At 42.2% G+C, this 15,704-nt stretch overlaps 1 protein-coding gene across 1 annotated transcript in view; it reads left to right on the plus strand.

Annotated features, from left to right (window-relative positions):
* The window catches only part of GFRAL (GDNF family receptor alpha like), a 1,025,020-nt gene that overhangs the window by 398,092 nt on the left and 611,224 nt on the right, over positions 1–15,704 (plus strand). Inside the window, exon 4 of the mRNA XM_085610866.1 lies at positions 9,930–10,319. Coding sequence (XP_085466992.1) covers positions 9,930–10,319 — 390 coding nt within the window. The remainder of the gene's footprint in view (positions 1–9,929; positions 10,320–15,704) is intronic.

Genomic DNA, 15,704 nt, shown 5'->3' on the forward strand with positions numbered 1-15,704 from the left:
GCTCCTCCTGCCTGCCCCGTGTGGTCTGTTGTGAGGCCCCTTCCCCTGAACCTTCTTGTCTGTGCACAGGTCCTGACCCTCCCTTCTATCCTCCATCGTCCTTTGTGCATGCCCCTGCACCCTCCTTCTTGCCCATCATAGCCATTGTGCTGCCACTAACCCTCCCACTTGCCATGCATGGTCTTCTGTGCTGCCATGGCCCCTCCCACCTTCCCTGTGTGGTCAGTTAGCTGCCCCTGACCCCCTCCCACCTTCCCTCCATGGTCTGTGTGTATGCCATCACAGTCTCACTGTTGCTCTTCATGGTGTGTCTTGCTTCTAGTGCCCATCCTGCCTGACCTCCATGGCTCTCTTGCTGCTCCTGCCCTGCCCCCTTGCCCCCAGCCCTCTGTTTACATGTGCAGACCCTTACTCCCTCCCTCCTGGCTTGTCTGTTCCATTGTAATGCCCCTGATCCGTCCCTCCTGCCCTTTATGGTCTGTTATGCTGCAGCTTTCTCTCCTGTCTGTCCATTATGGTCAGCTAGCTACCATTGCCTCTTTCCCATCTGTTCTCTGTTGTCCATGTGCATGGTCCTGTCCCCTCCCTCTTGCTTTCTATGGATTGTTGTGCTGCACTCCCGTCCCGCATGCGCTGTGTGGTGTATTGTGCTGCTGCAAACCCGGATGCCTGCCCTGTAGGGTCAGTTTGGTGCACCTCTCCATGTCCCTCCTGTCCTCTGTTATCCGAGTCCATGTCCCTATCCCATTAACTTCCATGATCCAATGTAACATACTTGCGAACATTTTGAACTTGGTAAGAGGGAGATTTTGAAAAAAAACTGGAGTATTGATTTTCCCCTTTGAGTTACATTGAAAAAGAGGAGATTGTAGACAGGAGACAGATCAAATAAAGCCCATTTGAGCTTAAAAACATTGGACGTTTCCTGGCTGAATCGGGTCTGTTGGCATGTATGGTTGTACTACCATTGCCTCTTCCTTCTGCCCACAATGGTCTATTACATTGTCACAGCCTCTCTTGCAAGTCCTGTATTGTTGGTTTGTTGCCCCTGCCCCCCTTTCCACTGCCCACCATAGTCTGTTGTGCTTCCACGGCCCTTCCTGCCTGCTCAGTGTGGTTAAATTGTTGCCTTTGCACCCTCCTACCTGCCTTCAATTTTCAGAGTCCGTGCCCCTGGCCTCTGCCTCTCAACAGTATCCTAATGAACAACTAGATTGCTAACATTCTATATTTATTACAAAAGTGTGGAACGCCTGACATCATCTTGATGTAATCAAAACTGTAATACCTAGAGCATTTCCTGTAGAAATTACATATATGAGAGGGTCTTATTGGCATCAAAATTATGGTTAGTGCTCTAAAAGACTAAAAAAAGGATATATTTTCTGAGTTTTCAAATAGCGACAAAGCACTTTTAAATTATTTGTTATCTTTATGTTTTTTTATCCAGTTGACCACTTGATTAAATGTTGCACTTAGGGGAGAGGATGTGGTGTTACTTCCAGAACTGCAGACTTTGCAACTGGGGAACCAGGTTGAAGTTTCTGCTTCAGCTCGACATTCTGTGATTCTGGTCAAATCACTTAGTCTCCCCATGTCTACAACCAAAATGAATTTGTTCTTGTGTGATGTAACCAATGCTCATGTAAAGCACTCCAATACCTGACAAGTCTGCACTGTATAACACTGCAAAAACACAAAATAATAAGTGTTTTGCACTCTTCTGTCATTGGGCTATATTTGGGCTACATCTGGGTGATTTTGGGCTACATTTGGGCTCTTTTGTCTCCGGTGGCCATCTTGTGAGATTTATTTGTTATTAAGTTTCCTAATTTCCTCATGTACTGCAGTCTCCTCAGTAGGAAATGCTTTCAGTTTTTTACTTTGATTCCATCATGAAGGTATTCAGATATGTCACACATTTGCCATAAATTCTGAATATTAGCACTCTAGTTGCTCATTAGATCAGTGTAGTAAAACTACTGTTCACCATGGAAGTCTTCTCCTGGTATTAAAAGTGCATGTTTCAGTCTGCATGTCAGAATATTTTAATGAAATAGAAGAGGATTTGAGAAGTCACTCAAAATGTGCCCTCACTTTCTTTCTTCAGCATTAATCATAATTTCTATGGCAAAATGAACCCCCTCATTGTGTTCCTTTTTAAATTAAATGTTTTAAGTGTTACCAGTTTATTCCAATCAAGATGGCTTCAGGTGTGCCATACTTTTGTCATAATGAAGACAGTAAGCGCTCTAGTTGTTTTTAAGAACATTCTGGGACATTCTGTCATTGGGCTATACTTGGGCTACATCTGGGTGATATTTGGGCTACATTTGGGCTCTTTTGTCTCTGGTGGCCATCTTGGGAGACTTACTTGTTATGAAGTTTCCTAATTTCCTCATTTACTGCAGTCTCCTCAGTTTTTTACTTTGATTCCATCAAGAAGGCATTCAGATGTGTCACACATTTGCCATAAATTCAGAATGTTAGCACTCTTTTTGCTCATTAGATCACTGTAGTAAAGCTACTGCTCACCAGGGAAAACTGCTGCTGGTATTGAAAGTGCATGTTTCAATCTGCATGTCAGAATTTTTTAATGAAATAGAAGAGGATTTGAGAAGTCACTCAAAATGTGCCCTAATGTTTCTTTCTGCAGCACTAATCATACTTTTTATGGAAAAATGAACCCCCTCATTTTGTTCCTTTTTAAGAGTTTTTAAATGTTTTAAGAGTTACCACTTTAATCCAAGCAAGATGGCTTCAGGTGTGCCATACGTTTATCATAAGTAGGACTGTTAGCGCTCTAGTAGTTCTTTGGAACACTCTGGGAAGCTGCAGTAGAACACAAAGGAATCAACTGACAGTCTCTGCCCTTGTTGGATGTACATGTTTTACTGAGAATGTCAGACTTCATTCTCACATGACTGAGAAAGATAATGTGAATTTACAGAAAATAAGCTCTCAGTTTAGCTTATAGATCACCTTCCAAACCTCTGTGGTAAAAGCATGAGAAAATATTTTTCTCTCAATCATGATATCCCAGCAGAAGGCTTTTTCACATGGTGAAATCATCTTAGAACATACCACAATTCCTAAAATGAGTATGGTACCATCAACAAATGATTTATAATGTAACTAAAGTCTTAAAACCTTCTATTAACTGCAATGCTTTTTAATGAGGTGCTATCATGTATATTGGTCCCAAGATGGCTACCAACACTTCTTGGATGAAGTGCTGACAGCCAATCAGATCTCAGGATGAGATGTGTGGTTAGGCTCCGCCCACATATATATATGCTTTTAAATGCTATTTTCTCAGGAAATACTGAACAGATTTACACCAGACCTGCAAAAGGCACTTCCTTGATCTTATGGCTACCTCTCTGCCAAATTTCAAGTAATTCTGTTCAGCCGTTCGGGCTGTAGCTGTGTCTAAAGGTCCTATGGAAAAATGCATGGGGAAAACGCGTTTTGGGACCCCCCTTTTTTCTCGGCCCCTGCTTGACGAATCACCCCGAGACTTTCAGGGTAGGAGCTGAACGGAGTGCCCCATTAGTTTTGAAAATTTCGCTAGGATTCATCAACCGGCGCCAAAGTTATTCAAAATAGAATTTTGAGATTTCCTATGGAAACTAGGTTGTAACTATAACTATCTACTGGTGACCGCCAGTAGATAATATATATATATATATCTTGCTGCACACATTCTCTTTCAACAATGATGTCAGCACTCTTGTGAATTTCACCAAAAGTTTATTGTGGAGATGAAGAAATCATTTATGCATTTTGGCTTCCAGACGCAGCCTTGTTCCCAATGACAAATGCCATTCTTACAATTCAGTATGTATGTTTCTATCTCCATTTTAGATACAAAGGAAGGAAAAATATGCAACAACAACATACACTGTGGCTGAATAAATCAGCACTGTTTAGCAACATGCAGGTGTATTCCTTTTTACAATGCAATGTGACTTGTTTTTTCAGGTATCTATCCTGCTTACTTTTTATTTATTTTATCTCTTCATAAACATATCCCGAATAATTCATTTTTCTAACTTCATGAATGTTTTTCTTGATAAATAATTTACTTACAAACACTCTACTCATAAAAACACTTAATTTACGGGATAGTTCTCCTTTTAAAGCCACTCTGTATAAATAAAGGAATAATGAAAAATCATGTTTTTTTTTTTATCCTTATTTCTTGGCCAGTGCCACTTACAGTGTATAGATGATAATCGAAAGATTTAAAATTGGAAAAGCATAAAATAATAAAGTGCAATTTTCTAAAGTGCAATTTTTGTGAAGTCCATTGTGCTAGCAAACATTATTATCCCTCTAATGTGATTTTAAACATAAAATATTTTCCTTGCTGTTCTTATTGAGGAGTGTTGTTTGCGGGACATTTTTTGTTCAATACAGACAAGTATACAATTCCTCATTAATGTTAAAACGATTTATCCCTTTACTATATAATTCCAAGATGAAGAATATTTCCTGTTTCCTCAGCATCTTTTCTATATCTTCTCCTCTTTTTTCTTTGGTATTTCTGCAAGTATAACTCAATGATGTGGGAGTACGCTAATGGTACTTCTCAAAATGTCTGGCTATCGGATAGCTATGATCATTGTTCACTATTGCTCTTATATGTTGCAAAATTATTTTGTGTGCAGGTAACTTGGTACTCAATACACATAGCTTTTCACAGGGGTATTTCAATATATACACCCCAAAATGTGATCTACATGTCAGATTCCCGCCTTATTTTGATATTCTTGTTAAAAGCTGTTGTTAGAGTAGTTATGTTCTCTCCATTTCTACAGACTTTACATTTTGAACATTTTCTAAAGCCTTCCCTTGACCTAAGCCATGTTGTGTTGGGGATTCCTCTCTGGAAATTCACTTTTAATAAGGCACTCTTTTAAATATTTTAACTTTCTATAGGTAATCTGTGGTTGTGTTTTCGTTAACTGAGCAATAATTGGATCTTCCTTAACTAGATTCCAGTGTTTCCACAAAATCTGTTGAACTTTTGTATGCTCTATATTGCATCTAGTGATGAATCGGTTTATATATCCTTTCCTAGATTGTTCCCTTTTCTTGCTGACTTCGAAGTGTTAAATAGAGCAATCTCTTGTTCTACTTTATGATACTCCTCCAATGTACTACATGCTCTTCTTGCTTTATAGAATTCTCCAAATGGTATACTTTTTATTAGTGGGTTTGTATGTGAACTACTGGTGTGAAGAATGGTATCCCCTGATGTAGATTTTCTCAGTACTGTAGTTTCTAGTTTCTCCTCACCTACTCAAACTCTAATATCTAAAAATTCTTTGGAAGTCTTACTTTTCTGACCCATACATTTCAAATTAAGATCATTAGTGTTTAACTGTTTCTGTACCCTGCCACAGTACAAAACCATCATCAATAAATCTCAGGCTTTTTAGTGCCTGCCTTCTGAATAAGATCTTCTATTGTGGGCTCTTTTCTTGCCCGGTGTATGGTCGTCTCTATGAGGGTGCCTCCACTAGGCTCCATGGGTCTCACGCACTTGCGTCGTCCCCGTAGCCTCAGATCACTATCTGCTCTGTATCAGTATCTTTCCCGTAGCTCACTTACAGGCCTAGTTGGGGGGGTTCAGCCTCAGTCGACGGGCCCAGCATCCGGTCACTTACAAGATGGCCGTGATTTCTGTCCTGGCCTGTTTCGGACACCCAGCACTGCTTTTGATCTCTGTACGCTGATCTGCGTATTTATTCCACACTTTGGGGCAGTCAGGACTTAGTTCTCAGCCCCTTTGCAGATCAATCGACAGTCATCAGCCGGGAAGTTCCATGGGCAGGGCAGGGCAGGGGATAGTTTCACTGCAAACTCTCTTTTAAGGCCTTTGCCGCTCAACTGTGTGGCCACAAGTCCCTTGCAGTGGGGCCCGGAAAGATCACTGGGCAATTCCGGTCACTTCTGCTGTGTCCGATCTCTTAGGAGAGCCCCCGGCACTATCTTCTCCTTTCCTTAGCACTTGGGATGTGTCCTGCCAGTCGCCCCTGACCCAGTCTGCGCGTGGCAGCCCGACTATCCCTGCAGCGCTCACCTTAGCAGGGCTGCTTCTCCACCGGCAAAGTCGGCTTCCAGCTGAGGCACCTCCGCTATATGCTGCATTGGCCTCCAACTTTCCAGACGAGCCGGAGCTCACCACAGCAACTCGTGGCTCGTCATCTAGGCCACATGCCTGGTATCTCCCCCGGGTATGCTTCAGCCACCCTGGCCGTTCGTTCCACTGCTCGGTCCAGTCGCCGCCATGCCTGACCTCCCATAGCATGTAGCATCTTTGTCTCTGTGCGGGGCGCTCCGCATCATCCACAGCAGCCACAAGCATCATTGCAGGCAGAGATCCAAAGCCCGGCCTCTACGCTTCTCACTGGCATTTCATCTGGGCCTGCTCCACAGGGCACCTCCATCGCGGATCATGGATCACAGAGGTCCTTAGATCGCGCTATGTTTCCGCTGTCTGCCCTCCAGGTCACAGACTCTCTCTGCTGTGTTTGGGGTCCCAGATTAGCTTGTGGATGCTATTTGTCAGCCTTGGCGAGCGGAGCTACGGAGAAACGCTGCTACTCCGCTGCCATCTTGGCTACGCCCCGTGACTGCTTTGTAAAGAGATAGCAAAACTGTGCTATGGAGTGCTATATTAAAACAAGTTGTAAATGAAATGTCAAAAGAAAATAATACTTGATGATACACACAGACTTGTCACTCGGAACACCTTACTGACATATGGGGGTCTTCTGTTTCCAAGGTACGGGCAGGATTTCAGTTCCGGGGCAATGGTGACTTCAGGGTGTGTAATGCACAGACTCAGGACTCCAGGCATGTGCAGTGGTGTTTGGGTGGTATGGCAGGATGCAAAGTATGAAATGTCGTTCATGTAGGTATTGCATGATGTTATGTATGGGTCTGTAGTGCTTCAGATTTATGGAAGCATACCAGACATGAGCTGTGGCACTTAAGAGGTATTGCAGAATGCCATCATTTTCCAGTAATGGAACGACCCTTGGGAGCTGGTGGAAGGAACAGTGGAATAAAGAGAAATTATAGGTTCTCACTGCAGAATGTGACTAGGGGCCCCTGGGTTTGCCATATTTTACAGATAGTCATTGGTCTTAGGCTGACTAGGGCCCCTGAAAGTTTGGGGACCCCCTGAAGGGTTGTAGCCCCTGTACTGCAGGGATTGCCGGTACACATCTACACTCATGGACAAGATGACCAGGTATACACATTTAGGAAAGGCGTGCCAGCACAAACAGGTTTAGAGTTGTGCTTGGAGGGAGTGATAGGACAAGCATGGAAGAAATTGTTTGTTGTTGAATGGAGGTCAGCACGCTGTGTCAAAACTGCTGTGATTGTAGGTGTGCTTGCTGTTTGGGATGGTTTACTGAGTGTGCAAGGAGTGGTGGTAGGAAAATGAGGACTTCAAAATAGGTTGAGCTGAGGGAAAATTGAGAAAGGGTTTATTTGGAGATATGCTAATAAAAACACATACCCACTTAATAGTAAGGCTATTGCAATTCACACAATACGTATATGTGCTTCAGTCCAGCCTTAAAGTAAGTCAAACTTGACATTTGGCCAACCACTGGCACTGAAACAAACTCTGATAGAAAACAATATAGGTAGGCTACAACAAGAAAAGCCAAGAGGAAATAATGTTAAACAAATTAAATCAATTTTAAATATAAAATAAAAATAAAAATATAGAGATTTTTCACATGGATAAAATGTATGTATAATTAATGGGGAATTGTATTATTTTTAAATGTAATAATACAATTAAATGTATAATATAATACATAATTGTTTAACTTAGTTTATAAAGTTTAGAACTATTAAAATTAATTAAAAACATAGCATAAGCCAACTTTGCAACAATGTAACTGAGGCTCATTGATTTAAATTGAAAAATACTTTCTAAAAATTATACTTACAAATAATTATTTTATATTTAAATGAATGTTCAAATGTACCCAAAATTAATTTTAAGAGTTCATATCTTTTTCTTTAAGCAGTCCTAATTTAATATTATTTGTTTACGTTAGTTTTACTTTAAATACATTTTATGAATTTTTTAACAATATATAATAAACTTTAATATGTTTACTTTTCACTTTGTGATAGGGCAATGTCCATCCCTGTAGAGGAGACCTCCATAAACGTATGGAAAGAAACTTATTATACCTTTACTCTTGCACATTCAGTTGAAGGAGCTTCCACCTCCTTATTTGAGGTGTGTAGAAATTTGACTCTAGAGCTAGGTGCAAATCTCTACTTGGAAATGGCGAATAGCAAAAACGTGTAGAGTTAAACCTAGCTCTAGGAGTAAATCTACAACTGTGCAAATTTACACTTGCAAACTTATTTTTGTGAATCAAGTTGCCTATCTTTATTGCGATATTATTGCTAATCTATCCTTGCAGTAAGTATACATCCTTTTAATTATAAGCATATAATTCCACCAATCGCGAATATCAAAATTAGAGTTGGAATTCGCACCCAACTCATTTGCATAACCAGTAGTGAAACTGAAAAAAGAAATGCAAAGAAAAGTTACATTAGTTTTGCAATACCAGTTTATGGGTTACAAGAAAAAAAACCTTTTAATGAAATTTGAACCACTAAAATATGATTTTATGACAATTTGTAGTGAAAACGTTGAACCCAGCTTGGAGAGTTTTTGATGTAAAAAGAAAATATTATTCTCTTCTCAGAGCAAAAGGCTAAAATTGTGCTCCATGCCATTCACTTTGATATCAAATTGCAAATTAAATAGTGACTTTTGGTTCTAAAAGGCAGCTAGTGCTGCTTTTTAATTGTTGTTATACACTTAACTCTATATAAATGTAAATAATCTGACAATTAAAAGGGAATATGTGCATGCATATACTCTGGGCCTGATTACAACACACCTCTCAGGCCTGGGACCGACCACCTTTCGGACATTGTTCGATCTCATACTCCCATTTCTCAATGGGAGCTTGTGTTAAGGCTCATGTTACGGCTGTAAACTCTATTGAGAAATGTGAGGTGTTTTCATCCCTGCACCCTATGGCAGGCACCTCACAACATAGGTGTCCTCTCGACCCCCAACCAGAGGCTGCAGGAATGAGGGGGCCCTGCTGGGGGCCTCCATACACACTTTCCGGCATGGTTTCCATGTCGGACAGGCATGGAAACCATGTCGGAAACTGTGCATCATAATCCCAAGGGCGGAAAAGCCCACCCTTTGGGATTATGTGCCGGCTCCGACTGGCCGATGGCTTCCATCATAATGTGGTGGTGGGAAAGTAAACCTAGCGGTCCAATACGATGCGGTCAGGAAGGCTCTGACCATCGGTCAGAGCCTTTACGGGCCACATCATAATGTGCCCCTTCCTGTTTGAAAGGGGTGTCTTGTTGCTGATGAAAAAAAGTCAGTGTAACATTTGGTGCTCCTTTGGGAGGTGGGTTCAAAAAGCACATGAGGATTTGCGCAGTGGTGCTTTTATTTATCTACTGATTTACTATTGCACTTACCAAGCCACAAGGGCAGTGTTGCTCTTTACAGGTAACAGTAAGAAAAGTTAACATTAATGTCTGCTTATGGGAAAGGAGTATAGAAGAAAATAGAGCATGACACAAACTCGTTTAGGGTATCTGAGCATTGTCAGCTTTTTAGAAATGCAGTGTAAAACTTCTCTCCCTCATTGGGTGATTTGGCGAGATTAGGGGCTGTGATGTTTCCATCCAAATGAGTCATTAGAGGATTGAGTCCCTCTCTCTGTAAACATGAAAAATAAATATTTATTAAAAATGATTTTTTCACGATCTTTACATTTCATACTACAAATGTTTTTGTATCCCCTATTGACATTTCAATATACAACTTAATGTTACAGGGCAGTGGAAATCTCCATCCATCTCAGAAATACAACTTGGTCTAATTGCAAGTGAAATAATAAAGGAAGAAACACTTGGAATGGAAAATGACTGCAGCCAAGCAAGACGCCTCTGCCAAGAATCCAGCCACTGTTTTACATTGTATGAGAACTTCCAGAGAACATGCAGTACAGAAAAGAAACACTGTGAACAAACTCATTGTTTGACATTATGGGATGAGCTAAAAAAAACAACACTGGGTACCTGCAAGTGCCAGAAACCCATCACAGACAAATGCATGCACGTTTTCAAAAGTATTCATAATAACACCTGCTTGAAAAACACACAGCAACATCACAATTTTGAAAGTAACGAAGACAACGGGAACAGTAACACTGACACACATGCAAGTAAGTATAAATTCGATGATTACAATTAAAAGTATACCAAACCTTTCATGTTTTCATTCACTTCCATATCCAAAATGTGTCGTAATGATACCCTTGTGTTTCACATATGCCTTTTCATTACAAGCATTAGCCACAATTCACGAAGCCATTTGTGGATCCGTTGACATAAAGAACGCTAAGGGCTTCATTTAAGATTTAACTTCAGTCACTGAAGATTACATTGCCCTCTTTATTTTATGTACTTACGAGGGAGCTTGTATGTATTAATCAAGAAAGTGCATTATTAATAGTGTGCTGTGAAAGTAATTTATACTTGAATTCAAATGGCTACGCTGACATAGAGCTATTGCCTTCGAATCGATTTTTTATGACCTGTCAACATGCATTTTCCTGACTTATGATAACTAAGCCTCAGCTAGGCCTCGACGCCATCTTTTCCAAAATGGATGTGACATTCACTGTTTATTATTTATATTGCACATAGTCAATCAAGTCATGTTTGTTTATTTCTGAATGAGTGTTCTCGAAGAAGCCTCTCTAGGATGGGCTCACTAATATCACATTTTTCCAAGGATATTCTGCTTACACGTCACGTAACGTAGCATTACATTAATTCACAATAGTTTAGTGTTATTCATGTAACTAGCTTGTTCTGCTTAGGACCTTATTACGAGTTTTGCAGTCCTCCTGCAGCACCTCCACCAGTGAGCTGGCAGGCAGACTACCAGGGTTCTGAGTTGAATCCAGGGCGGGGGGGGGCGATGCTGCGGCAGTCCCACTGTGGTGTCGGTGTTAGATTCATAGGAGAGGCTTCACAACAGACCGCCGCTGTTACAGCACCTTCTGCACGTTCCTGCATGGTGTGGCATGCGCCATGTCATGAATGCCACACAGGGCAGGAATGGGGGTGCAGTTCCTGGGGGAGGGGCACAAAATGTGCACCCAACATGCATCCCCTGGCCCAAAAGTGGCAGGGGTTGGATTTCTATCAACCTTTTCATGGCAGGCTCACTGCCATGAAATAGGCAGTGGAAATGCAACTTGGAATATGCTTGGCTGTGTCACAGCAACACCAGCAGCATATTCCTGCCCCTTACCGCTGCGCCATAGCCGCAGGATTCTGGATCCCGGCAGAGGCAGGAGTCCTGTGGTGGTCCGACCGCCACACTCGAAATACTGTGGGTGGGTTTGCAGTGGTGGCGTGGTCAGACCACCACCACGATTCCTAGGACCACCATACTCAAAATAAGGCCCTTAGTCTGTTTTTAGGTCTCGCCTGACCCAGTGCATGCGCTGGTCTGACGAGACTTTTTGAGAGGGCTCCGAAAAGTGCTACCAGGCCAGCCTAGACCTACAGTGCATGTGCGCAGCCGCGCGCGCCGTGCTTGATGCGAGCACTTCCACTTTCGCGCTTTGATGTTTGATCGCGATCACTTTCGACCTTGCGGCCGCTTGTTTTTTTAGCAGCCGCTTGTTTTTTTAGCGCGCGCGCACACAACTCGAGGCTTGCTCCTAGAGCGTTGCGTAGTAATGGCAGCCTGTTGATGTTTGATCGCGATCACTTTCGGCCTTGCGGCCGCTTGTTTTTTTAGCAGCCGCATGTTTTTTTTGCGCGCGCGCGCTCAACTCGAGGCTTGTTCCTAGAGCGTTGCGTAGTAATGGCAGCCTGTTGCGTTGTTGCCACAGCGAGATGAGCTTCAAGTGTGCTCTCGCAATCTAGCTTAACTGTGTCCATTTCGCCTCTCTTTGGTGCGGCATGAACGAATCCTATGAAAGTATGTCATTAAGAAATAAAACTGATGCTAGAGTTGTCAGCTTGGCGCTAGGTGTTTCTGCATGTAATCGTGCATATAAAATTGCATCGCGTAGATATGGGCTCCACACGGGTGAGGACAGGGAGGGACGCTGAACGTGGTAATGGGCAGAAAGTGTCAGGCTGCCAGAGCTTTGACAAAACCGAGTTGTCCGCCCCAAAGACCACAATCTCTGTCTTCTTTGCGTTAAGGTTCTTCTTCATCCAAGGTACTGATTTCACTAATGCAAGATATAAACTTGTCCGGCACCAGTGTCTAATTGTCAGAAAGCGAGAAAATAATTTGGGTGTCATCTGCATAGGACAACACCTTGAACCCATTGGATCGCACCAATCTTGCCAGAGGAGCCACAAAAAGGTTTATCAGGGAGGGACTGAGCAGGATGTCTTGGGGACCTCACAAGGGTGCTGAAAGGGTTTAGCCATGTAGTCCCCGCAGCTGACAATTTGGGTCCTGCTCTCCAAGAAGGATTGCATTTAAATGAGGTTTGACACATCGGCTCTTTATTATTTGTGTTTAGTACCTTAGAATTTTTGCAATAAACTTCTATACATTTTCTAATTCCACACTACAACTTACTTACTAAGGCAGTCTTTTCTTATTTGACTGTATTTTGATTTGCTAATTTATACCTTGTCTCTTGCACTCGTTACCTCATGAAATTGGAATTAAAAATGTCCCCAATCAACCCAACCAGAAGGCATGATTTTAAAGTATAAAATTTAGGGATATAGTGCGACCACACTTATGAGCATTATTTTTAAACAATTGTTTAAAATTGTACAGGATTACAACCACTGAGCTTGGGCTGGCAATGGCCTTTTAAGGACAGAGCTGACCTGGAAAGTTTGGGGACAGTCACAGATGAGATGTTTTTTAAATACCATCAAACCTTTCACTGATCTTTTCCCACCCTGGAGAGGTCATTTATTTACTTCCCTCAATAGAAGAAGTAAGTACTTTCCCTAGGTGGGAAGTGGCAAGGAACACCCACAAAGGAGTTTCTTAATAATATCTTCATGGGTAAAAAAGAATAGAAAAAAAGTATTACTGCACTGCCACTGCATAGTGCTATTTAACTAGAGTGCTCCATGAGTGCACATGGAAAATTGTACTTTCCAGCAGTTTGCAACTCATTTATTCATGCAAAATAAAATTCTGAAAGTACAGATTACCAACTGTTTTGTGAAAGGCAGAAAAGTATGTCTTCCAGGTGTTTTTGATAGCACAAACATGACCCTTTGTGGCCATTTCAGCAATTTGTTAAACATACTGGTGCATTGTGTCTGACGATTCATGTAGGTGAGATGTACGCATTGAAAATGAGTATTAGATGAAAAATATGCTAATTTATGTTCAGTGACTGGATATATACTCGCATTTCAAAGGGTAACAATTGTGAATTCATCAATTGGTGATGGCTAGTACACACTGTAGAACTGACTTGCAAAGCTCATGTTAGACCTGCGAGCCTTAGGGTGGTCTTCCACCAAACATTTTTCTTTCACCTCTCGTATTTTTGCTGATATCACTTCTGCTGGCCTTAGGACTCTGCACACTTTACTACTGCTAACCGTTGCTAAAGTGCTTGTGAACGCTCCAAAAAATATGGTGGAAGTGGCTTCTACCCAACTGTCACATTTAGTTTACTTGTAAGAGCCAAGTAGAGTAGTACCACATGTACCAGGGGTCTGTAAATGAAATGCTACTAGTGGACCTGTAGCACTGATAGCGTCCCCCACTTAAATAGCCTTTTCAAACATGTCTCAGGCCTGCCAGTTCAGCCTGTGTATGTAGTTTTAAACTCTCATTTGAACCTGTCAAGATAAACCTCTTGCCAGGTTCAAGCACTACTTTTTAATAGATATAGGTTACCTCTAAGGTAGGTCCTACACAGTTCGAAGTGCAGGGTTCAGTGTATTTCAAACGTTGGACATGTACCTGTACGTTTTAAAGGGTCTGGTAGTGAAAACTCGTATAGTCATTTTTCACTACTGCAAGGCCTACCTCAACCATAGGATAACATTGGAGATACCGTGTTACATTTAATAAACAAAAACCTTCAAATGGGAGCAGGTGGATGGACCAAGTTTGATGTCAAAAGAATTGAAATTAAAAGTCCTCTTGTATGTAAAGTCCGATTTTTAGTCACAATTCTCAAGAATGCCACTTTTAAAAAGATTAAATCTTGTCCCAACCATTTGGTGTCTGCTGTCTGTATCATGGGTCACATGACTAGGTTTAGTTAACAGGTGGACTTTGTGTATTGCTCCCAAATAGTGATATAGTGGAGAAGGACTGGGCCTTCATCTCTAAACCCAAGAGACCAGAGTGACTCCAAGTGCTAGTTGACTGACCTCCTAATCATGCACCTTAAGGACATAACAGGCTTTTAACAGCCTTTAACCCAGCACCTGGACTTTGCCATCTGTGAATCTGACCCTGCCAAATGGTGCCACTTCAGTCCTGGACCTTCGGAAGTGAGCCAGCCCACCTGTGGGTCCAGCAGAACCAACGCATCTCCTTCGCTTCATGGTGCAACCCTGACCACAACTGACGCATCAATTCCACTGCACAGACTTTCCCAGTGCCAGGACTTCACATCACCATCTCAGCCTCATTGGAAGTGCCCCAGAATTATTGATCCCCAACTCAAGGCCCCTCGCATCGCAAGCCTTCCATCGATGGCAGCCAGAATGACGATGCAGGATTCTCATCACAAGCCCAACAGCATATTCGGAACTAGCTGGTGCACAACACATAATTGATGCAGGCTGACTGCTCCTCAGAGCCGATGCTATATGATGCATCATCAACCAGGACCTTGAATCACTTTGGCTGCACAACGCATCCTCGACATGGGGCACAGCAATTTTTTAAACCAGGATTTAAGATACTTTTGTCCTATGTACATAACTGAGTCTCTGTAGCCAGCTAAGCTAAATCCGGGATTGTCATCCATGATGACTGGTATGTCAGAGGATTTGGGGGAAGGCAAAATAGAAGGGGCGGGACTAAATAGTAAGTCCCAGAAAATGGGTCAATGAACGAAATTATCCTTCTGGTAACCTGAAGAGTCCCACGGGAGGTCCTGTGCAGTACTTACTAAACAACAAGGGGGACAATGGGGGCTTGATAAAAGTCCACCGTACTTGCCCTGGGTAGAACTAGAAGACAAAAGCGGTACGGTGTTCCTGGGTGGCAAGTTGGCCACCTGGTGAGTACTCAGAGTGGTGGGGAGGTGGGAAATACCTCCTTTCGGAACTAGGACCCTCACATACCCAGCAAGCTAGATGACATGCTTCATCATATGGGTCTGCTCCTCCTCGAGCCGGCGCTGCAGTGCTCAACGGGCACCCATAAAGGGGCTCTTTATCGGAGATCTTTTGTTCCTTGCAGTATAGATGCTGTGGGTGTGAGGGCCTGGTAAGACGTAGATGTGGTGTGTGGGTTAAAACAGGTAAGGGAATCCTCTATAATTATTTTTATTCTGGAGAGGTCACAACCTGATTAAAAAGTAAAAAGAAGAAGGAGGGTGGCTATTTTGTTTCAATCTGACAAAAATTACGCT

This window comes from Triturus cristatus, chromosome 6 (assembly GCF_964204655.1).
Source record: "Triturus cristatus chromosome 6, aTriCri1.1, whole genome shotgun sequence".
Classification (NCBI taxonomy): Eukaryota; Metazoa; Chordata; class Amphibia; order Caudata; family Salamandridae; genus Triturus; species Triturus cristatus.